Below are 25,674 nucleotides of genomic sequence, written 5' to 3' on the forward strand. Positions count from 1 at the left end.
TGGAGTGTTGTGTCCAGTTCTGGGCTCCCTGGGATAAAAAGGACAGGGATCTCCTTGAGAGAGTCCAGAGAAGGGCTATGAAGATGATTAAGGGCCTGGAGCATCTCCCCTCTGAGGAGAGGCTGAATAAGCTGGGGCTGTTTAGTCTTGAGAAGACTAAGGGGGGGGTCTAATTAATGTCTATAAGTATCTTAAGCATGGAATGCAGGGGAATCAGCCAGCCCCTTTTCAGTGTCTGTGGAGACAGGGACAAGGGGCAATGGCTGCAAGTTGGAGCACAGGAAGTTCCACACCAACATGTGGAAGAACTTTTTCACAGTGAGGGTGACAGAGCCCTGGGACAGGCTGCCCAGGCTGCCCAGGGGGTGTGGAGTCTCCATCTCTGGAGATATTTCAGCCCCATTTGGACGCCTGTCTGTGCAATATGAGCAGGGGAGCTGCTCTGGCAATGGGATTGGACCTGATGATCTCTCAAGATCCCTTCCAACCCCTGTAATTCTGTGAATGCATTTCTAATTTCCTGCTGTTTGAAGCCTGCTTCCAGCTGTCTCTTTCTCACGGTTGTTCTGCTTTGACTTGACTTGTATTGGACTTTCCTTCTCCTTTCACTTTTAGGTGTTTCAGTCAAGGGAGGTTCCAGAAAAGACATCATCACCTGAAGAATCAATCCGAATGACGAAAGGAATCACCATGGCAACTGCCAAAGCTGTTGCAGCTGGGAACTCATGCAGACAGGAGGATGTGATTGCTACAGCAAATCTGAGCCGCAAAGCAGTAGCTGACATGCTAACAGCTTGTAAGGTAAAGATTCACTTCCTTGCTAAGACTGATTTCTTTTGGTCACTGTCTTTTTGTGTGTGCCCCTCAATCCCTTGAATATTTGAGCTTGTTTCTTTGTATTAATGCTTTGCTTTTCAGATGAGAAAATTAGTTGTTATGATCGTTTCAAGGGAGCATCTTTCTCAGAAAGGATGTTCTGTGCTATGCACAAAAAAAACCCAACCCCAAGCAGCACTAATATTGACTGTTTCCTTTTTGTGACAATGACAAGTTTTCTTTGATGTGAAATTTCCTAGTTTTCAGTCTCCTATTGAACTATAAGGCAATCAATCTGTGCTACTAAAATAATCAAATAATTCTACGGTCAGAAATACTATTTCAGAATTTCTGGGAACAGTGAAAGGAGTGGCAAAAGGAATTACTCAAGTCTATTTTTACTCTATTTTTAGCCCTTTCATGCCCTAACCAAACTTGTCAGTTTCCTCAGTTTTTTCTGTGCTATTCAAAAATGTCTTTTGCCTTTACACTAAAAATACTGGTACCCTGTTTCCTACACTTGCTTGTCTTAAATAACTTCCACAAACTGACCCGCATGTGGCATTTAAATAGCTGTTAATTGGCTGCCCTGCAGTGATAAAACAGATCTGGGCATGAATAAAAACAATGGAATTATAAAGATCTCATTCCTTTTGGTCTTTGGTAGTAACACAAAAGTGCCTTTGCTTGTAAATTATGTTTATTTACGTTTGTGTGTGTGTTTGCATGTATGGAAGATGTCAGGAAAACAATGTGAGGTGTCTGATTTTCAGTATTTGCTCAAATCCTAACCGCCTGCGTCAGTCCCAAATGAACTTTTAGCCTACTACCACCAAGGTGGAAGAGTTAACTTTGTATTTAAAACGATCCTCACACAAAAGTACAAGTTCTGATATACCTTAGAACTGGATTTATACAAAAACATTGAATGAAACTTTTTATTTTGTCTTAGTTTTCTACGGGTTTGTAGTGTCTGACATTCCTTGACCTCTTTGGCTGCTTCAATGTTTGATTCTGTCAACGAAACAAAGCTGCTCTTGACCTTTTTGGCTGCTTCCAATTTTGATTCTGTCCACTTCATAAACTTGGAAGGTCAACAAAAAAAGCTGCTCTAATTTGCATGGAAAAATAATTTAATGGCTCTGGAGTACACGTGTTGCAAGCAGCTGGTGGGATGAAACTTCTGCAAACTGAACAAAGCACTTCTGATCCCCCAGGGAATTACCTTTACAACAAAAGAACTGATGGAAGGAAACAGGCTAGGAATCATTTTACTTCCCTGTAATGACACACTGACAAGGAGTAAGATCTAGTTTTATCTTGTTTTGCTTTCCTGAAATCAACAGCAGTTACTGGGAAAATATTTCTTGACAAAATGAAGACATGAAGGTGGCTGAGAGAGTTGGGCTTGTTCACCTTGGGGAAGAGAAGGCTCCAGGCCTTCCAGTCCCTGAAAGGTGCCTATAGGAGAGCTGGGGAGGAACTGTTCACAAGGGCATGGAGCAGTAGGACAAGGGCTGATGGTTTTAAACTAGAAAAGGGGAGATACAGGTTGGATATTAGGAAAAATATCTCCAATATGAGGGTGGCAGCCCACTCGCACAGGTTGTGCAGAGAGGTGGTGGAGACCCCATTCCTGGAGGTATTCAAGGTCAGGCACTCTGAGCGACCTGATCTATTGAAGATGTCCTTACTTACTGCAGGGGGGTTGGACTAGGTGACCTCTGAAGGCCCCTTCCAACCTTACACATTCTGTAATAGAGAGCCGGCTTCGTCCTCTGCTGATCTTGAACGTGCCGGCAGAGGGAGCACACAGACCAGCTGCAAGCTCGGCTGACAACGTTGTTTGCCGGGGATATTGAGGGTAGCTGGAAGGGCTTAAAATATGCAAGTCGAGAGATAATCCCCCATCATAATGGAAGATAGGAAGCTGCAGGGGTGGAAGGAGCTATTCTGTGAGAAGGAATGGTAATTTTTAAGACTTGTACCAAGTTTCACTTGCCAACAACTGGCACTTAAGTTCAATAAAAAAGTTACCTCAACATTTGACAGGCTGGAGAGATGGGCCCAAGTGCAAGGTCCTGCATGTGGGTCAGCACAATCCCCAGCACAACTACAGGCTGGGGGCAGAATGGGTTGAGAGCAGCCCTGAGGAGAAGGACTTAGGGGTGCTGATCAATGACAAGCTCAACATGAGCTGGCAGTGTGCACTGGCAGCTCAGGAGGCTGAATATGTTCTGGGCTGCATCAAGAGCAGCGTGGCCAGCAGGTTGAGGGGAGGTGATTCTGCCCCTCTGCTCTGCTCTGGTGAGACCCCACCTGGAGTACTGTGTCCAGCTCTGTGGTCCCCAGTATAGGAAAGACATGGATCTGTTGGCATGAGTCCAGAGGGCCACGAGCATGATCAAGGGGCTGGAGCACCTCTCCTGTGAAGACAGGCTGCAAGAGTTGGGCTTGTTCCATCTGGAGGAGAGAAGGCTGCAGGATGAGATGATTGTGGCATACCAATACTTAAAGGGGTCCTACAGGGAAGCGGGCAAGGGACTGTTCACCAGAGTGCAGTGACAGGACAAGGGGCGATGCCTTTAAGCTGAAAGAGGGAGGGGGTTAGGTCAGCTGTTAGGAAGACATTCTTTACTCAGAGGGTGGTGAGGCACTGGAACAGGGTGCCTAGGTAGGTTGTGGAAGCCCCATCCCTGGAGGTGTTTAAGGCCAGGTTAGATGGGACTTTGGGCAACCTGGTCTAGCAAAGGTGTCTCTGCCCGTGGTAGGGGGTTTGGAATTAGATGATCTTTGAGTCCCCTTCCAACCCAAAGCATTCCATGACTCTGTGATTATTTTAGAGAACACGTGACTTCAAGAGGCCGCAGTTTTCACTTTTTATTAAAAATTAAATGGCCAAATTAGGCTTATGTCAGGTGTCAGGCGTTATACTTAGAGGAAATCCTCAAGAAGTCAAAGAACTGACTCCTCAACAGCTTCTCTGTACTTAAACAGATGGCTCCAGCACTGCCTATTGCTGTGTTAAATCCCTACATTGAGCTAAAGCTATTAATAAGCTTTTACTTACAGTATATTATCAGACAAGAAAAAAGCAGCTAACACTTTTTGTGGGCCTGTGGGTTGATTGGTTGGGTGGGGGGTTTGTCTGTCTTGTGGAGAATAACAATATGCTGGCACTGCCATAGCACTTCTCATCTGCCATTTGCAAAGCTTTCTACAAGAATCACACTATTGTCTTTCTCTTGCTTAATGGAAGAGTGAGACACCCACGTTTGACCCATGCACTGGGCTGGTGATTGACCTCTGACTGGCCCAAAGTCTTCTGGGGCTGGGTCAGTGCTTTGGTCTCTAAACCAGCTGGCCATTTCTGCTTTCATTCCCTGTACATGCCTGCAATAAAAGAATGGGTTTAGCATATTTCTAACCTGTAACATGCAAGTGGCTATTTCTGGGTGGCAAAACTACACTTAGGTTTTTGGGATTTTTTTTCTAAATTAGTAAAATGGAAGAGCTACAATAGCATAACCTTTTCACTGTAGAACAGTATCTACACAACCCAAGAGCCCATTGCAGCCCTGAGATGTTTTCCAAGTGATACATTTTCATTAGAAGAAATCGTAATTCCTCCCATATTTTCAGATGGTTCTTCAAGGGTTTCACTATTTCTTCTCAACTGGTGGAACAAAGTAGTACTACTGTTAGTAATACCTGAGGAAGGACACTAAGAAAGGCTGCACTTGTGCACCTGGACAGGAGGATGTAGTGCTAAGTGTTCCCGTTGCCATTCTCAGAACTGCACCTCTCTGCTTTTCAAGCACAGTTTCCTTGCACCTTTACCACAGAAACAACTGGCTCTCCAGCTCAAATGTCATTTGCATGTTATGAAAAATCTCTTCCCTTCTCCTTTCCCTATTTTCTTTGTGCTGACTGCCTCTTGTGGGAGCAGTTTTGGGGTACTAATGTTGTTTTGCCTTCTCAGCAAGCATCGTATCACCCAGATGTGAGTGAAGAAGTTCGAGAGAGAGCCCTACGCTTCGGAACAGAATGTACCCTGGGATACCTGGAACTCCTAGAACATGTTCTCCTGGTAAGCAGCAATCTGCATGCATGTACTGGATCCCTCCCTAGGAGAATAATCTCTCTGACCTCTTTCTGTAGTAGCTGCCAGTGACACATTTTTAGCAGTTTGTCACACACTTATGAACGAACGGTCTGTTATTCAGGAAAAGCAAGCTACAGTCCTTCAGCTCAAACTGCCAGACAGAAGGAAGACCACAAGTACTTAAATGGGGCTGAATTCTGACTCAGATCTGAAGGCAGTATGGGTCCTGACCTAAAAAGGGCCTCTGACAAATTAAAATAAGACACTTCAGTATATTCTTTTAAGCCTACTATAAGGATTACACACATTAGACAATTTTCTTTCCCCCAGACCAAAGAGGTTATGTAATCTTTATGAAAACACTTGTACGTACCTTTTGGAGTCCTGATTCCAGGAAAATGAGAGGCACCTATTCGCTCTGATCCCACAACCCCAAGCCCCCACTGCCTCACAAAGACCTCTTCAACTCATGCCAGACATGACACCCCCAAAGCTCTGCTTAAAACTTCACTGCTCAGATCCAAGCTCATGAATCCTGCTGTCAGATGGCTCTTCTCAACCATACGTAATTATCCCATAATACGCTGTTCTTCTCTTGCAATTTGAAGGAAGCAATAATGTGTGTTTGAACTAACATTTGTGAGATACTGAAGTTTCTGGAGATTAAAGATTCTGACTTAAAATCAGGAGCCAGCTTCATGGATACCCAGAGATTTCTGTTAAGCTGACGTAATAAAGTCTCTGAAACTGAAATTTGCAGTCACTAACTGTAGATCACCAAATCCAAAACATCTTTACTGCTGAGAATACAGTATGTCTGATTGACATTTGACTTGTGGAAATCCACAAGTAAAGTAAGTAAAGTCACATTTTTAGAATCATAGAATCATCAAGGTTGGAAAAGACTGTCAGGATCATCAAGTCCAACCGTCAGCCCTACACCACCATAACCTCCAAACCGTCTCCCAAAGTGCCACATCTGCCCATGTTTTGAACAGCCCCAGGGACAGCAATTGCACTGTCTCCTTGGGCAGCCTGTTCTAATGCCTCACTGCTCTTCTGGTGAATAAATTTTTCCCAGTGTCCAATCAGAACCTCCCCTTGTGCAATTTGAACCTGTTCCCTCTTGTTCTATCACTAGTTATTAGGGAGAAGGGGTCAAGATCTGCCTCACTACAACCTCCTTTCAGGTACCTGTAGAGAGCAATAACATCTCCCCTCAGCCTTCTCTTCCTCAGGCTGAACAGTCCCAGCTCCCTCAGCCTCTCCTCATAAGACCTGTGCTCCAGACCCCCCTAATCAACCCAGTTGCCCTTCTCTGTGCCCCCTCCAGCAGCACTTCGATGTCCCTTCTATACTGTGGTCTGTACTGTGTCTGACTGCTTTCCATTTGAAGAAGCACAGCTTAATATTTGATGCAAATTCAATTCAGAGGTTTCCATCTTTCCCTTCCCTTTAAGGGTCTTTCTCAGGATTGGCCTTTCCATGGTGTTCACCGCTGCTGGTTTTTTCCAAGATCAGACAACTAGCACTAGCTTGCAGAACTCTCTAATCCTATTTCTTAGAAATAGTGGCCAACCAGCTGTTAATGACAGAAAATCCAGCAGTATTCAGAAATACTAAGCCTGATCCACAAGTATAAAGGCTATAACATCTGAGAAGGAAGCACTAAAGCTGCATATTCCTCCCACATACTCATACACACACCCCTGTTTTGGAGAATTCTGTTCTAGTTCTGATGCTGAGAACATCCAGACAATATTGCTGGTTCCTGCAGAACTGCAAGGCAGTGCCACTCTCCTAGTGTGCAGATGATGCAGTGTGAGCCTTTGCTGCTGCTGGTTCATTGGCAGTTGTGTGTCACTGGACTCATGTTTTCTCTCAGCCAACTGCTGTATAAAATAAATTGTTTGCTAGCATGCCTGGGGAATGTTCCAGCATTCTCTGCAGTCCTTACTAACATGCATTTTATACTAATATGCACTTTATCTTTTTCTCTAGATCCTTCAAAAACCAACTGCAGAACTAAAGCACCAGTTGGCCTCTTTGTCCAAGCGAGTTGCTGGTGCTGTTACAGAGCTAATCCAATCAGCAGAAGCAATGAAAGGTGAGTTGGGCAGCCAGGCTAAGCATGCAGCGTGCTTTTTACTCCAGAGACAATAACCAAAACTGCTTTCAGTATGTTCTAGGTGTTTTGCTGCCACTTCTTTCCATCCTTTTAATTTCTCTGCTGGTAATTGCTTGTTCACAGTGTTGGTAAACCTATTTCACTTTCTCCCATGCTACTGTGGGTCACCAGCCATCTGTAAACCATGTGGCCTTTCAAGCCCAGCACTCAAGAGCCACAGTAGCACAAAACAAAATACAATATCTCACCTCTTGAACTGTCTGCTGATTTGTAATTAGATGATTGTTTCCTTCCCTTTATACTCATGTTTGTTCAGTCAAAATGGAGCACATCTCCTATCCTATTCAATGGCAACTTCAGTCCAAAGAAATCTGCAGTCAGCAGAAAGGCACATGAGCATTTTAATCTCATAGGTAACAGGAGGCTACAGTTAAATATTTTTAATAAATCATTGTAATAACTTTTAAAATGAAAAATCTGCCCCCCTGGCTTCTAGTAGATTCATATTTGTTCAGTCATTTTTCCTATGCTAGAGAATGCTGTATTCCTTTTTCTGATATTCTGTCTAATACTCACAGCAGGTTTTCCTCAGCTGTTTCCTGCTTTTATCAGTACACACTCCTTGGAAAAGAATCCTAACTAAACATCTTTTCAATTATGAAAATTCCTCATTATTTTCTTATAGGGCTTTTTATTTTCCCCTGTGTCTTAATATAGTTACTCTGTTTGATGTTAACAATGATCTACATGATGTGTTTTTCCTGCACAGATACAGTTGTAATTCTGGAGCCTTCCCTGCACTCTGTTTTCATTTGCTAACAAGTCAAGCTGATATCAGATTTTTTTTCCCTAAATGCATTTAAAGAAACCTTTTCACTGTCCTCATCTTTGAAAAAAACTTAGTGATTTCCAGTACTTTCTGCATTTTAATTCATATTCATTAAAATAAAAATTAGCTTTTTTATTTCTTTTGTCACTTGCTGCCAGTAGGGAATTTATTTTTTTCAATTCACTGTAGAAGCTTTTTTGGGGAAAGTCAAATTTTTTAACCATTCCCAATTTTCATTCCGAATTTTCCTTTGTAGGTATGTGATAAAATTCTGTCTCCTAACCAATTTCACCTGGTAATGTTTTTACCTTTGTGAAATGCCTTTTTTGAAGAGGAACTGCTGTGCTTTACAAGTTTGGGTTGGAATGTTTTATACATACTACCTGTATAATGATTTTTCCCAGCTTACTGCCAAAATTTGGGTTTAATATTGAATTCATTCCTCTTGAATGCCATTTGAGCTGTGAAATTGCCTTTTAAAATGTTTTGATATTTGATATAAAATGCATGTATCTGTAGTATATAGGGATAAGCAGCAGGGAACAGCTCCCCAGGGTTACAGGGCCATGTGCTTCAGCTTTCTCACAGCAATCCTAAATAGCAGCCAGTCATTTTGTGTTCATCCAGACCAGAAACTGCCTCATTCTTTAGCTGGTGCCATGTTGATCCATAAGCATCCAAAGTTGTTTACTTTGATGTTTGATTAATCTCCTGTTCCTGATCCAGAGTGCCAGTATTCTTTTCCCCAGTCACTCTTCCTTAATAACAGTTAATGTTTCAGTTGATAACTTAATACTACGTCCATCCAGACTTTCTGACCCTATTTAAATGTGTTTAACAAGGGCCTAATAGATTTGTGTTTGGTTTTTTTTCCCCAGTTTTTTCTGGCTTGGGGTTTTTTTCATTCTAGCTTAGTCTTCCTTTGCTGGTGTACACTGCTTCCCATGCTTTCCTCTTTCCATGTGGAATGCCCCTTCCTGCCCTTGCCCTTAGTTGTGAACTTAGAAGTTTTCTTCCTGGTTTCCTTTTCTTTCTCCATCCAATTTTACTTTTTGGCTATTCCATTGCTTCCAGAACATGAATGCTCTCTGATTCTTGTCATCCAGAGAATAATGTTATGAAATTGGAAATAATAATGCACTGAGAACTTCCAAAAATCTGAGGTCACCTCCAGCGAAGTAATCATACTGAGGACTTAGAAAATTTCTTTGTGCCAAGAGAAATGCAAAAAACTCATCACCTCACCACCCCCTTCCCTACAAAGAAGTTGACCTTCAGATATGTTATATATAGTATATATAGATATGTATACAGACTGGCAGGAGAGCTCCTGGAGAGCAGCCCTGCTGAGAAGGACCTGCGGGTTTTGGTGGATGAGAAACTTCACATGAGCAGCAGTGGCTCTTGCAGCTCACAAGGCCAATGGTATCCTGGGCTCCATAAGAAGAGGGGTGGCAGCAGGGACAGGGAGGGGATTGTCCCTCTCTACTCTGCCCTCATGAGACCCCATCTGGAGTCCTGTGTCCAGAGCTGGGGCCTTCAGTACAAGAAAGATGTGGGGCTGTTGGAGAGGGTTCAGAGGAGCCATGAAGATGATCAGAGGGCAGGAGCAGCTCCCCTATGGAGAGAGGCTGAGGGAGCTGGGCTTGTTCAGCCTGGAGAAGGGAAGGCTGTGGGGGGACCTCATTGAAGCCTTTCAGTCCCTGAAGGGAGCAGAGACACAGGAGAGTGATGGATTAAAGCTAAAGAAGGGAAAGGTTAGATTAGCTATTGTGAGGAAGTTATCTACAGAGAGAGTGGTGAGGGGCTGGAACAGGCTGCCCAGAGAGGTGGTGGATGCCCCATCCCTGGAGGTGTTCAAGGCCAGGTTGGATGGGGCCCTGGGCAACCTTGTGTAGCTCCGGGCCTGGAGGTTGGTGGCCCTGCCTGTGGCAGGGGGGTTGGAACTGCGTGATTTGATGTTACAGAAGCTGTGTTTGGCCTTCTTTGCATTGCTGTTACAAAGTCATTGCCAAGAGCATGCTCTCTTCTGTCAATACTACCTTCATCTCTAAGTGCTGCTAAAAAGGAGACTCTGAAACGCATGCTGAGGGTGATTATTTATTTTCTATAACGTGTCATCTTTACCATTCTGTCAGACTTACAACTTGGTCAAGTTAGAAACCATCTTAGTAAAGAGTTCTGATAAAAGTGATGGCTGGTGTTGTTCCCAGGATGGGCAGTATTCCTTTTTGAAGTTGCTTTGCTTACACAGTTCTTAATTATGTTACTTTCATAACAGAATAGTCCTGCTAAATAAGTTTCCTTCTCTCTGATTTACATTTTGCTCTCAGTGGCATAAATTACAGTGGGTTTAGACCATTATGGTTTCTAAAATCAGCTTTCTGTGATGTGCATTCCATATTTGACACTTGAAGTGAGATTGTAAATCACCCTGTTTGAGTGGCAGCTCACAGTGGCACTGAAGTTATTGTCTTTGTCTCCATTAATTTCAGGGACAGAGTGGGTGGATCCAGAAGACCCAACAGTCATTGCAGAGACAGAGCTACTAGGAGCTGCAGCATCCATTGAGGCTGCAGCAAAGAAGTTAGAGCAGCTGAAACCAAGAGCCAAGCCAAAGGTAAGTGTCCATCCCCATTGTTTCTTTGAAGTTAATAAAGCAGAAGTTGCATATAGCCCATATGTTGGTGTATGCTTTGTTACTCTCCACGATAATGGTATAAACAATCCAACCTTGCATTAGTTTCAGTGCCACTAGACAGTGCAGGACTTACCTCTGAAGAAAGGGTAAAAAGATGCCTTTCAGGGAGTGAGGCAAGCATCAGCTGTGAGCAAACAAATTAAGAGAAGCCAAATGTTAACAATGTTTTTTAAGAGTTACGGTGTCATTACTGTTGATTCTTTAATTTTCTGTTTGAAAACACATTTTACTAATGTGAAGAGTCATTCTCACTTGCTTTCCTTTGAAGACCCTTTGTTCTCATCTGAATGTGAGTAGTATAACCAGGAGAAAGCAGCAGCAGCAACACAGAAGGCATTCAGCAGACTGCAAAAGACCTTCAGGATTTTCTAAGATTAAAAACCTGGCATTTTATGCCATGCTGAAAGAGTAGCAGCTCTGGTATCAGATCAGATATGTGGTATGACCAATTGGATTTAATCTTCCTGAAGGAAAATAACTGACAGTGCATTGTGAAAGCAAGAAGTATTGCATGTTGCCAGGTCATGTCAAACATATGTCTGAATATATTATATAAAACCAGGGCAGCTATTTTCATGTGTGGTACAGAGGGAATATATGAAACTGGTGTTACATGTGGTTGCATGCATTGCTCAGAAGACTACTGCAGCTCACAGAAACTACCATTTGCCTGGTATGGAATAACAGGTTTTAGAAGGAATTACCTTGATGGCTAGAATTTAATTTCTTTAAAATGAAAATTTTACACAGCTTTGGCCATGTAATTCAGGAAAGGACTATGTATCTATTCCCTTCTTATGCTGCTTTATAGCTGGAAAACTGTTTTCAAAGTACAGCTAATGAGAAGTCTTTCTGAAAAACAGGGCCTCAGAAACATTCCATGTTGGATGATTGTTTGTGGTGCAGGGTGGTATTTTGTCATTCAGGAACATCAGATGAAATGGTTTTTGGTAGCTTCACTCTGAGGACTTCCCACCCCTCCCACCTCTTCTACTTAGTGATGGGAATAAATTAGCTCATGAAAAAGAAATGCTCTTTGTCCTGCATTTTTTAACAAGTACATCACATCCATTTTGTTTATAAAGAAAAATGGTCCTTTATAATGAGATTCTACGGAGTGGGGGGACACAGGCCGAGTCGGAGGAGAGGAAGAGTCCTCCATCACCTTTTCTATACACTCTCTGCACAATAGCATATGTGTGTTGCCTAGGAACCATGGAGCAGTTTTCTTCCAACATCTAAGCCACTCCAGGGTCATTGTAATTTCCCAGTGAATATGGATCTCACACCTGCTCCTCATTTAACATGTTAATTTGAGTATTCGCTCTGCCTGTGATTTATTGGCCTGTTTATTTGTCATTTTCAGAAACTAAAATACATATCCAACTGTTAGTTTAAATTAGGATTTAAACAGCCTTTACACCCCTTCTTAGGGGGTTAATCCCTGTGTTGTAATATGCATCAAAGATGCTAGGAAGACCACAGAGTGGCTCAAATGCCACTTTCTCAGCTGAGGCCTTGTAGCTTGTGTTCTTCCAGAGCAGGATTTCCAGCTTTGATGAGTCTTTCCTTTCTCTTTCTGATGCTCATCTTTGACAACACGTGTAGTGTTGTAGTGTGAATGCCCAGGCTGGGTAAGGGGGATGATACAATCGATTTTTCTTATGCTGAGCCTATGAAATCCAGGAATAGGAGGTATTGTGCAGCGGGATAGAGCGCTGGTCCAGCCAGACGAATACCCTGCTTTGGATACTGATAATCACCAGCGAGTGAACTTGCAGAAAACTCCTTAATTGGTAATTTTAGAATAATCTACCCCCCCAAAATCAGTTAATTGGTGGCTGATTCTCTATTTTTGAGTAAGCTTCTATTACTGGGACAGGGGGTAGGAGTCATTTGGTTTAGGCTTGAAGTTTTCATCTTTGTCCAGTTCGTCTACTGCATTCTCTAATGAAAAGAATCAGTAGTTTAAGGTAGGGTTTTTTCTCATTTGTCTCACTATCTTAATTTTTTGGTGCTTTTTGATTTTTAAAATTCTTCTTTTCTTGATTTCATGTTTTGGCACCTATTGTACACCCTTGATGTCTTAGACTAAGACCAGTAGCATGAGATGTCATCGTTTTCCGCTACTGGCAATCATCTTATTCCAGAGAACAGCGTCTAATGAGTCACAAACTTGCCAACTGCTGCTCCTGTTTGATTGTATAATGTATCTTCTGTTAACTTTAAATTCCAGTTGTTTGGCTACTTGTGAACGTGCTCCTAAAATACTTAGTCTGCTAGTCGACTGCCCCATTGAGATCCAGTTGATATCTATTTGTCTTCTGAGCTTACAGCTTACAAGCACTTTGAGGATTCTCCTACAAAGGTGCTTTTACTCCTCCCCATAACACCAGATACATTCCGTCTTCAGGGTGGGAAATGATCTGTGAAGCAGTGAGATCTTTATTGTTTATTAAGCAGGTTTGGGCTGTGATATTTCCTTTAAATCCTGTTTTTCCTGAGTGTGGACTCTTTTTTTCTGTTTCCCATTTTTGGATGGTCAGGTGTCTTGTAATGCAGACACATATTCTTCCTGTTATACAAATACGCCAATGGCTGTAAAAGGACACACACACCCACACCCCCCCCAAGTAATTTTTTGAAGGAGACAAACACTTTGTCTGACACAAACTACATGTTTCACTAATACTGGAAAAAGAACACCTTTAAGGAATAAAGTGCAGTAGATGCAGTACAACAGCAGAGACCACTGCTGTACCTACCCAATTCTGTCACTGTGCTCTTCATGCTTCTCCACAGGCTCATGCCTTCCAACACAAGTGGCTTTGTTAGTCAGTAAGAGTTCCCTGCTGTTGAGCTTTCAGCAGTTTGTCCTTTTTTCTTTTCTTTTTTTTCCCCAAGATGAATCAAACCTGGATGCCTTTTTCTGCAGGACTCTGTGTGATATGTTTGATATATTAGGTTGTTATTTAATCCAACTATATATCAAACATATTCCTACAGTGTCCTGCCCTGTCTCCGGGGGTTTTAACGTAGTAGAAGGCAATATGAAGGAGTACATTCACTCACAGGCAGGTTTAGAAGACTTCCTGCAGGCTCCTAATCTAAACTAATCTAATCTGATTTAAAATACATACATGAAGGACTCCTTTATCAGTAGAGTTGGTCTCGAAGGGATTTTTGCGTTGTGTAGGTCCGTTGGTGAGAGTGAGCAGCAACTGTGCCAAGAACTGACTTTAACCGCGATGGCTATTGTGTTTCCCATGACTCAGTGCCATAATTAATGCAGATTGGCTTTCTCTTTATGAAATAGAAGATGGGAGCTTCTTCAAAATACAATGGTTTGACCCATCATTTTTTCCTGCTATTTAGCAATGAGATGGAGAGCTCGTTTGTTCTCCTATTAACCCTGACCTTACTTATGCTACCCCTAATAATGGAGATTCTATAAAAAACAGCTTAAAACACGGTGCAAAACCACCTCAAATTATATTTTTTTTAATGGTTCAATTAAGATTTGTAGGATATCTCATGCTACAGACTTCGTAGCTAGCCTAGCAACTTTGGTTTGTCCATTCTAGTGACTTCATTTTTCAGTCCAGTTATACCCATATGTAGTCAACAACAGCTTATTAGCTGAAGCTTGTAAAAAGAGAGATGCTGATCTTCATGGGGGCTGCTTCAGTAAGGAGAAGGTAGCCACTTTTCTGAGATGTGGTTTCCTGAAGGCACCCGAGTAGCTCCCTCAAGTAATTAAAATCTAAACTGTGAAATTTTCATTGTTCCTAACTTTGCTCATGGAGGCTGTGAACTGACACACATCATGAGGGTACTCTTGATAAGCATGAATTTCAGACGTTTCAGGACACTAATAATGGGAATGGGTAGGAGAGTTACTTCTCTTGTGGGGCATTTTGCTGAGTTTAGTCTTGGTCTGCTCAATGTCCTTATGGCTAAGGAATGCTCTTTGGAGAGCTGAACAAACCCACAGTGCTGACTGAGTATTGTGCCTTCTTTATAACAAATAAGCAATACTGAAACACTTGCTTAATTTTGAATTCCTGACAACATTGACACATGAAGAATAATACAGATAATGTATTTTGTTATGTGGAGATGAAACTTCAGAAACTCTGAATAACAGGGATCCTTGCACAACAATAAAAGCCCAACAACAGTCTATTAAACTATCACACAGCAGCACTTTTGCTGATCATTTTGCTTTAAGGCTTTAGTCAACTTCAGAGTCAGTGAAGTATCTCTTTTGATAATGAAAAGAAATCTGCATTCCATCTAGTCAGTTTGGCTTTGTGATGCTGTGATTGAAGTAAGAGATTTATAAGTAGGACTTCAGGCCTGTTGCATAAATTCAGTGATTACCACTTCAGTGTAATAATGGTCACAATGTTACATTACAAGCATTGCCAAGAATTTGTGTGTAACATGACTTGTTCAATTCACAAAGCAATTTCTTACACTCTTGTTACAAAGACAGATACTTCAGTTGATGGGATTAGCCCCGCTGCAAGGCAAGACAAATATTTTCTTGAATTAGGTGGCTTTTCCTAAGGGATAAGAGAAACTTTGAAGTGCCAAACAGCATCATCTACACATCAGGTTTTATTTTCACATCGTTCGGATTTTCTGGTGTCTGTGGATGCTATGGTTTGATCTCCTGGACTCTTTGTTATGTGGCAGTTATGTGAAGTGCTGTAGGACTGAACACTGCTTGATGGGCTATTTTAGAATGATTTGTAATTATTCATAATTATCTTTTATTATTTTATAATTATTATTTCATCAGATTGCAGTAACAGAAGAACTAAACCTGACTTAAATTTAGATGGATGCGCTTAGACTTGCAAGTGCCCAGTTTCCTAACTCAAAGGCCACTTAGCTGGTGTTCCTAAAGTTAGTTATTTGACACAAGAATGCTGTTGTTGCACAAGTTGAAAGAAACCTGTAGTTCAAAAGCCTCATCTCACAAGGTGGTCTATTCTGGTATTAGTAGCCACTAGCCCTGCTGGTCATACAGCATTGGATTCTGGTAGGTTTGTGATTTGATCACAAACAAAATACATTCTATTCATTTATTTTGTATAAAAACCAATCAGAATACATGGTTCAGGCCTAGTTCTGTTTAAAATAATAACCATTTGCCTCTATTTTGTTAATTGTTCAGAAGCTAATAAGTGGGCTTAAAAGAATAAATGTTTTCAGTATTTGTTTCAGTGACTAGAAAGTCAGGGAACTTTGGCATTTTAAATAGCAAGAGACCTCATTTGGAAGAGCTGATCTCTGTTTGCACATGCTTGTCGAAAGACACATTTGGATGCCTGAAGTGTTCCAGACAGACCTGTGGAGCTTCATTTCTCCAGGATGACTAAACCGGACCACTTCACAGTGCTGCTGTCTGAGAAATGACAGCTTGTACCAAAAGCTGTTAAATCCGTGCACTGGCTTTGTATCTGTGTTACACTGTGAAGGAGACAATCTGCATTTTGCACTGTTCTGGTTTAATGCTTTAAGTCTTATTTAAGTATTTAGAAAATGCTCTACCTAGTTTAGCAATCCTGGAAGCTTATATTAGACTGCTACAAAGGTAACCTTGACATGGAAAAACAAGAATGTCTTTTCAGACCTGCACTTTTCTGAGTGTAGTTTTGAGTAGCCCTAGAGGAGGTAATGTATTAGGAAGCTGATGGTAATTCTTTGAGTACCTCGTGTGATTCTCAGTTTCACGTGTGAGCAGCCACAAGGGCAACTTATTAGTCAGATTCCCTTATGCTGCCTCACAGCTTTAGTCCATGTGAAACTCCACAGAAGAAAAGTTTTGTGGGTCTTATTGAATTCACTGATGTGTTCCAAAATCTTCTGTCTCGCTTTGTGTATGTCCTCAGTCTTGAAAATCCAACTGCTTTCAGGTGAATAATGTGTGACATTGTTCTGTTTTGGTTATAGCAAGCAGATGAGACTCTGGATTTTGAAGAACAGATCCTGGAAGCAGCTAAATCCATTGCAGCTGCTACCAGTGCCCTTGTGAAGTCAGCTTCAGCAGCCCAGAGAGAACTGGTGGCACAGGGAAAGGTGGGTAAACAGGACAAGTAGCAACAGCAGTGGGGGAAAGCGCTGAAACTGAATCTAGTCTCTTAACTGTTCTCTAATATAACAGTAGGAAATGAGCTTGGGATTGAGTAATGAAAATGTAAGTCTTAGTGCTCTTCACAATACATGGCCCAGGCCTGGTTCTGTTTAAACCCCCACCCGACAATTATGTTTATTTGAACCTCACAAGTGTAATCAAGTGTTTGGCCCTTCAGATGTTTCAGCTGTGTGGAGTTTTTGTGTTCATGGGGTTTTTTTCATTTCATGAAGATGAGTGATTCAAGCTAGTCCTGCATAGTCCCACAAGACAGCTTGGGGTTCCATACCCAAATGTCACAGCATACAATATCACTCTGGACCAGAGTAGCAAAGGGCCTCATTAATTGTACCCTCAGTGTTTTGTTGTCTGATTCAATGGGGACACAGGCCTGCATGCAAATTCAGTACATTGAAGTGGACGTGCTTGTAATTATGGTTGGAACCAATGGAAAGAGTGCTTATAGCACATCATCCTTTTGGTCTGGTCAGGATTGAGGTCTTTGTAATTAATTTCATATCCACCACTGGTTTTTTTCCCAGTCAATATACTTTGAAACTTGAAATCTGAACAGGTTTGTTGCCTCTGAGAACAATTTGTTACAGCACCATGGTTGTTATACAGTTATGGTTTATAATTTAATCTAATTCTTTATTCTAAGGAGACTGTGTCATGGATCCAGTCACAAAAGTGCTGTACTATCTACATCAGCTAGGATTCCAGAGGAGCTTGTGCTTTTAGTTCCAGCAGGAGCACAGAGCACATGTTTCAGAACAGTAGTGATGAAACTGTTTGAAAAGACCCACCATAAGATGTAGCTTATCAATAGTGCATAAAATAAGGTATTATTAATACTAATTGAAATCTGACAATCCAGAAATCAGAATTTTGACTTACCTGCTTTGCTTAGATTATTATCCTGTCTGCTTTTATGTGATAAGACCTGTTCTTACTTAGTTTCATTATGACATACAGTTTGCTTTACATTACTCACAACCACCACTGTGAAGTTAATACAGAACGTATTTCTATTCTGGTACTACCTCTGAACGTGTCTCAGGTGGTTTTGGCTTCTTTGCTCCCACAGGCACATTTCTATTTGGGTCTTTCAGATTGAAGCTAACAGTACTTGCATCCTATTCCATCCATGCTCAGATAATTGTTCAAACCACTTTAATCTGCCTGTTTGAGGAAAGCTGTAGCTTGCTGTTCTAACAGAAGTGCACCTGTCAAATACAGTGCCACATCAGCAGATCTCTTTAGCCTGCTTTACTGAATTTAGCCAGTTTGCTTTATCTATCACTCTTCTACAGGAACTTGCTGAAAGATCAGGAATTTTTGCAGCAAGTGGCTCTTACTGATAATTTCTTGCCTGCTTGGAGGATCTGCAAATAATACTGTGGTCCTGGAGGGAAGAAATTAATCCCAACCAGAATCCAAACTTAATGAAACCTCAAACTTCAGAACTGTTTGTGGCATGTGCTTTTGTTGTGATTCTTCTCACAAAGCAAGCAAGCCGTTCCGATACTTCTAAAATAATGAAGCTCTAACCCATTTTCCTTCTTTTCTTTCTTAAATAATTATGAGTGCTTAGGTAATTGTTACTATGGGTTATCTTCTGGCTGCTGTGGTAGCCTGTATCTCCAGGTCAGCTGAAGTACAGGAAGCTGTCATCTAAAATGATTGACCATATTCTTGCCCATAGTGAATGGTTCCAACGTGCCCCCTGGGAAGATTTTGGTATCCATATTGGGGAAAATATTTTGCTTTTTTAAGAAACCTGAGGCATGTGGTATGGACTTCTCCCAGAAAAGCATGGCTGGTAAGGCAGGAAGGACAAATCTGATCTGCTCCATATCCATCACTTCAGCACTGAACAGTAAATGATACTGAATATTGGCTTAGATTCCTCACGGATCTTTTTATATGATAGAGGCAGTGGGAGATTTATACCCAATTGCACAGATGAGCACAAACCAAGCCTGTTCTTGCCCCAGTTAAATTTCTGACATTGCTTGGTAAATACTGTGAAAGTATCTTAGAAAGAAAATTGGTGCAATATTATTAGTTGAAGAGTTTCATAAAGAAGTTTTAAGTGAAATTTAAATAAGAATTACTTTTATTTTAGGTGACTCTTTCCATTTCTGTAGTTTAGATGAAGTCTAGGAAGTTGGATCTCATCTATCTCCTTCCACACCACCCCTCTATCTACTCACATATGCACACACATACAAAATTCAGACAGCACTAACTGCACGTGTGGTCTACTTAAAATAAGTTTTCTGGGGCTGATTAGGCAAGAAAACCTTGACATCTAAAGAACTCTGGCACCTACTGTAATCTTTTGTAGAATTGATTTCTCAGTTATCTAAAAGTGTCACCGTAGCTGTGAGAGCCCATGTTCTGCTGATGTTGATGCCACACATAATGATTTGATTCCAGTTGCTGTGATCCTTGTTATGCACAAACCCATGTTTCCATTTCTTTAAGAATACAATACCCATGTTTCCATTTCTTTAAGAACACAATAACTTTCTGGAGCATGTTTACATTTCACATATTACAGCTTCTCTCCCAAAAGCTCTCAAACCCGGGCAGCTGAGGGTGGGGATCGGCAACCAACTGTAGAACTTTGTTTCATTCCTTTAATCTGATGTGGGAAGGAAAGGATCTCCTGGTCACTGCTGTGACTGCTGATGCCCACCACACTCTGGTGGGTGAGCAGTGAAGAAAAATGGGCTGCTTGCCTTAAATGCCATTATTAAGCTCAAAGGCAGTGAGGGGACTTTTCCTGTGGAGTTCTCTGTTTTGTACCTTTCTGTAGTGCCAGAAGTAGAAGAGATTCATGAGTTAGGTAAATCTAAGTGTGTTGTGGAGACAGAAAAGGTTATTTTAAAGGCCAGGAGATTAGGAACTACAGCTTCAGCTGTTGCTGAGGCCAAAGTCTCGACTGCAACAATCATTACTCTGGGACTTCTACATGTGCTCCAAGGATGGGGCAATTCAAGCAGCAAAGCAAGCTGGACACTGTGTGAGCCTGCAGATGTGTGCTGGAAGCACACTTACTCTGACAAGTAATTTCCAGTTGCATTTTCTGCTCTCCTGTGTGCTGAGCACAGTCTGGGGTGCAGGTGTTTCCTTTCTGTGGATTCCTGTTTGTCTAAGTGTGAGTCCAAGGGATTGCCTTTCCATTGTAAACTGCCTCTGAACTGTTCTTTCAGGTTGGAGCAATCCCTGCAAATGCAGCTGATGATGGACAGTGGTCTCAGGGACTTATTTCCGCTGTGAGTAGCTACTTCTCTTAAGGAAAACTAGCACCTTCTGTGGAGAAATAATACCCTGGGAGAATACACAGTGACTGTTTTTTTACTGTCTCCAAGGCCCGGATGGTGGCAGCTGCAACCAGCAATCTCTGTGAAGCAGCTAATGCCTCGGTACAAGGCCACGCTAGTGAGGAGAAACTCATCTCATCGGCCAAGCAAGTGGCAGCTTCTACAGCACAGTTGCTTGTGGCTTGCAAAGTGAAGGCTGATCATGACTCTGAAGCCATGAGGAGGCTGCAGGTACTTGTGTTCTTAAAAACCCGTAATAGTGCTGTTGAAATGCTGGTTAAATATTAAATGCTAATTTAAATGCAAGTTTTTGGGATAGTTTTTTGAATTTTCAGAATTCTGTTCAATTTTTCTTCTTGTGGGATTCTGGGGTACTTTCCTTCATCAAGGATGAAGTGATTGTGCATTTGATATTATTCAGCAGTAGCCATAGTTCACTGCTTGTTGTAGTCTTCATTTTTAAAAGCTCCTGAGAGATGTAAATGTTGGCTGGTCTGTGCCAAGCCGTTGTGTAGGTGTTGATAGATTCATAGCCACGATAAGCTGCAAGAATACATGAGCTGAGAATGTTTACTAGGTGCATTTTTATAGCAAGTGAGTGTAGTTGGTTTCTCTGCAACAATTCTGCCTGTAGTTAGACTCTCAGTAAGCTTGCAGACAGGTAAACACACTTAACAGAAGCTGCCCCCAAAGTTCAGTGCTTGATCCAGTCTTATTGAACAGTGACCTGGATAAGGGGACAGAGCATACTGTTAGCAGCTTTGCTAATGATACAAAACTGTGAGGAGTGGATGAAACACCAGGAGGCTGCACTGCCATTCCCTGAGATCCTGACAGACTAGAGAAGTGGTCAAAGAGGAGCCAAATGAAGATCAGCAAGGGGGAGACTATGGTCCTGCTCCTAGTGAGGAATAACCCCAGGTACCAGTACAGGTTAGGGGTTGACCTGCTAGGAGGCAGCTCTGAGGAGAAGGACGTGGGAGTCCTGGTGGACAACAAGTTGTGTCCACCAGAGCCAGCAGTGTGCCCTCATGGCCAAGGCAGCCATTGATACCCTGGGGTGCATTAAGAGGAGTGTGTCTGGCAGGTTATCCTCCCCCTTTACTCTCCCCTGGTGAGGCCACATCTGGAACATGGTGTTCAATTCAGGGCTCCCCAGTTCAAGAAAGATAGGGAACTACTGGAGAGAGTCCAGTGGAGGGCTCCACAGATGATTAGGGGCCTGGACATCTCTTGTAGGGGGAAAGGCTGAAACAACTGGATCTATTTAGCCTCAAGAAGACTGAGAGGGGATCTCATCAATGCTTATGAATATCTAAAGGGAAGATGACTAGAGGAAAGGGCTAGACTCTTTTCATTGCTGCCCAGGGACAGGACAAGGGGTAACAGGCATAAACTGAAACACAGAAAGTTCTGTCTGAACATGAGAAAAAGCTTCTTCACTCTGAGGGTGACAGAGCACTGGAAGACGCTGCCCAGAGAGGTTGTGGAGTCTCCTTCTCCAGAGATACTCAAGATTTGCACCTGGACATGATCCTGTACAATGTGCTCTAGGTGATCCTGCTTTAGCAGGGGGGTGGGGTCCCTTCCAACCCCTGCTGTTCTGTGATTCTATGAACTATTTTAACTCAAAATAAATTAATTCCCAAATTAATAATGAGGGGAAATGCATTTTTCACTTGGAAATTGTGTCCTTTATCATAGCAAAAACAGTGAGTTGATGTCTAACCAATATTTTTACTGGTGGATTTGACAAAACTGAGGCTTTGTAACTGGCTTGTGCTGAAAACAGCACAACTGTTTTCACATGCTTTAATGAACAGGTTAGGTTCAGGAGTCTGAGTGTATTGTTATTATCTTTCCTACCTCACAAACAACTGCAAGCTTTGGGAGAAAATATTTGAACTGCGTTTCCCATGCGCTGTTGTAGAGTCTGGTTCAAAGCTTAATGAAACAAAAGGAAATGTTTCCCTATCTTTGGGATTAGCTCCAGACTGAGCAGAGCAAATCTCAAATTATTTGTCTGTGGGTCATTTCAGGTGGGAGGAGAGTGAAGTTGAAAGGAATATGAAGCTGGAAACGTGGATTAGGACTGTGGAGAGGTAGGGGGCAGCTTCAGAGCTGGTCTGTGTGGCTTGCCCTCCCAGTGTTGGTGTATCTCCAGCACATGAGAGCAGGCTGTCTTGGCCAGTAGCCTGTGTGGGAACAAGTGTTCTTAGCATACATGAGACCTGAGGACAATGTGAGCCCTGGGACAGAGAACTCTACTCCTGTTCTCTCTCACTGCTTGTCACAACATTGCAGGCACTTACCCTTTTTCTGCACATTGTCAAAGCATTAATGTTGGTTATTAGTGGTGTTGACTGGTTTGCTGTTAGATACTGGAGTTTAGGGTTTGATACAAGAACAGCCTTACGGTATCAGATCAGAAGTTCATTAAGTCCAGTCTATATCCTGATTCCAGCAGTGGCCACTAGGAAATGCTGAGAGCAGCATTTAAGAACAGGGTAAGCATGTGTGATACTATTGTCTATTATGTTCTTAGATTCCGAGCATTTTCAGCTTGGGAACTTCCCAAGCCAGATGCAGATTCTGTACATTTAGTGACCTTCCATGGTTTTCTCCTCTTAATTTATCCAATCCTCCTCAACCCCATGTAACATCTGAGTAGAATTAACACTTCTTGGGCAATAGATTAAGGTAGGACAGCTGTACCTATGTTTATCCCAACGTGTTCCCACTGCTTTAAGTCCACACAGTACAAATAGCCAAATTACATGCACATCCAGTTCTGGAGCACACAGTTCTGAATTTTCATTTACAGGATAGGCAGTGTAGGGGTTGTGCCAAGATTTAACCATTCCCATTTTTCTCTTCATGAAGTATTCAGTTGCTCTTGAGGGTACCTGGTACAAAGTAATACCGCGCAGGAGTGATAAATTCATGTCACCAGGCTGTGCTGCTGCAGGAGTGTTGATAACATGTTGCTTCTGGTACCTCAGATAAATTCTTCACAATTAAGGAAGATATCTCTCCATAGCATTCCACTGTGCAGCAGAGACTTACCCATGGTAACAGGTGATCTAGGATCCTCTTGCTTAGGAGGTGGAAACAGCTTTCAGTGGTGCTCTCTGTTCCGCACCCTGAAGTAGTTTATTTACCAAAGCACTTGCAATCCATTTGGCAGCCCACCTTTCCTCATCCATACCTATAATTGAGTAGAAAACATGTAGCTAGGTCCCCCAGTCGATCTCTCAGGATGAGTGACCCTTGACCCCTCTTAGCCCCAAATCCATTTCAGCCCAGAACTGCCAGCAGTATACCAAAGAACTCATTTACACGTCTGTGCAGTACCCATTAAACCCTGGGCCATTCTTTCCCAGAGCTGCCTTTCCACCACTACACCAGCTCTTAGTATGCTGGAGTGTATCAGATCTTACCGTGCTGAGTCCTCTACTACTGCCACCTACCTGCACGAGGTATTTCCTAACTAGTGCTCTTTGAGACCTCAGTGCTTCAAGAAATGTGCCAGCTCCATCCTATAGCTTTAGTAGAAGAGACATTTGTTTTTGGTTTGTGACAAGGACTCTTCTTCCATTCATCTTCATGGGGATCACAGTAGGAGATTCCAAGGCCACTCCTCTGGTATCCTCCTCTGTGTCCATTAAACAGGAGCCTGCGGACGTGGTCATTACTGAACACCCAGTGTGGAATCTCTGCTGCCAGCATGTATTAGAGTGAAGTAAAGATAGTTTTGTAAATGTTAGAATACAGATAGCTTAGTTCCCTTTTTCTTTTGATGCACAATTGCTGACACTGCTGAATTTCAGCAACAAAAGATGTATCACAATTTTTTTGAAAGCTGAGAATTTTTAAGGAAATAAAAGTTTAAATGTGAGATAATCATAGCTGTGTAAGTGGCTAATTTCCCCTGATAAAAGTCCATTAATTTAAAAGCTTATTTGCCTTTAAATGTTTCTTTACATGCTAGTTTTCATCTCATGTTCTTCAAAAAAAAATTGTTGTTGTGCGTAGCATAATTTGCAATTTCATCCACTATTTAATTTCCAACAGTAGGGAAAAAGACTTGTTTGTGACTTCCCCAACTTCCAGCTTTATAAATAAAGGAATTGTGTTCCTCTCTGTACCTTTACTTTTGAGAGATTAATTTGCTTTTCACTGGGAAAAACAAAACATACCTTTCCTGTGTATTCAAGCAAATATGTTTTGTTTTTTTGATGCTGAGGTGGATCCATGTTATTTATGTATTTTTGTTGTTTACTAAAGTTCTGTTTTCTTTTTCAAAGGCTGCAGGAAACGCTGTGAAGAGAGCATCAGACAATCTCGTCAGGGCAGCCCAAAAAGCAGCATTTGGGAAAGCAGAGGATGATGATGTTGTGGTCAAAACGAAGTTTGTGGGTGGCATTGCTCAGGTTGGTACAATCACCAAACAAGTAAAACAGAGAAAAACTATCACAGAAATATATCATGGTGTTAAAATGTCCAGCACTGCAGGCTGGATGGATCTATGTAGAAATCTATGATAAATTACTTGGTGCCTCACTGTTAGGTAACCACTGACATAACAGCAAAGTGATATACTGTAAGTTGTCTATGCTTCTTCATTAAGTATTTATTCTAATAGTTATCATTGTCTGATATTTTTTATCTTGGTTTGGTTTATTTTGTTTAAATAATCCTAAATCTTAATAGAACACTAGTTTTGTATCTATATTATCAAAGAAATAGAAAATGAGAGGTAAGAACTGATGATTAATATTGGGGGAGCACAGTGCCATAAAACCCATCGTGGATGTATAGTAAAACTATGCTGGTAGATTCTTTTTCAACTTTTTTTTCTTTTAGTTCTCTTTAAGAACCAAGTGGGTATATGATAGCTGTTCCTGATGGCATAATTCTGGAACCTGGAAAATTTTGAGCAATTCCTGCCAAGGCCATTGAAATTTGGTGCTTCTGTAAAGAATGCTTTCAAGGCCTAGTTGCAACTGCTGTCATAGAGAAAGAAATGGTGTTTCACAAACAGTAATCCGTGCTATCATAATTCATCCTTCTGTGTTCCAGATCATTGCAGCCCAAGAAGAAATGTTGAAGAAAGAAAGAGAACTGGAAGAGGCAAGGAAAAAACTGGCTCAGATCCGCCAACAGCAATACAAATTCCTACCCACAGAGCTGAGGGAAGATGAGGGTTAACCTGCTGAGATTTTCTGTTCTTTATTTTTTGTTCTTTTGTTATTTTTTTTCCCTTTTAAAGAAATAAGCTAAAGGGGGACAGTACGGTGAGAACTGCTCTGACAGCATTCTGGTATGCCAAGCACTTATCTAAATAAACTGCCTGTCATAGCTTTGGATGAGCAGAGGGCAATAAACACTTGTTCTTTCTCACCTGGTCAGCTGAGGTGCATTATGATCAAATAATGGTATAGTGTTAGGTTCATCATTCCTGTTCCTCCCTTGACTTATATCTCAGGAGAGAATGTTTCACTTTTTACTAAAGATACTAAATCAGTATTATTGTCACTTTCCTGATGCTTGAGGTATTTATCGTTCCTTGACTTATAAAAAATTTATAGTATTAATAAGAAAACAGTCAAGAAATC

General features: G+C 41.7%; 1 protein-coding gene across 1 annotated transcript in view; it reads left to right on the forward strand.

Annotated features, from left to right (window-relative positions):
- Window positions 1-25,459, forward strand: part of TLN2 (talin 2) — a 165,012-nt gene extending 139,553 nt beyond the window's left edge. Inside the window, exons 49-57 of the mRNA XM_084268340.1 lie at window positions 616-801; window positions 4,799-4,906; window positions 6,923-7,028; window positions 10,374-10,498; window positions 16,544-16,669; window positions 19,946-20,008; window positions 20,105-20,287; window positions 24,364-24,489; window positions 25,139-25,459. Of these exons, the coding sequence (XP_084124466.1) occupies window positions 616-801; window positions 4,799-4,906; window positions 6,923-7,028; window positions 10,374-10,498; window positions 16,544-16,669; window positions 19,946-20,008; window positions 20,105-20,287; window positions 24,364-24,489; window positions 25,139-25,267 (1,152 nt within the window). The 3' untranslated portion in view covers window positions 25,268-25,459. The remainder of the gene's footprint in view (window positions 1-615; window positions 802-4,798; window positions 4,907-6,922; window positions 7,029-10,373; window positions 10,499-16,543; window positions 16,670-19,945; window positions 20,009-20,104; window positions 20,288-24,363; window positions 24,490-25,138) is intronic.
- Window positions 25,460-25,674: the final 215 nt, after the last annotated feature.

This window comes from Gallinula chloropus (assembly GCF_964237585.1).
Source record: "Gallinula chloropus genome assembly, chromosome: 9".
In the NCBI taxonomy this organism is placed as follows: domain Eukaryota; kingdom Metazoa; phylum Chordata; class Aves; order Gruiformes; family Rallidae; genus Gallinula; species Gallinula chloropus.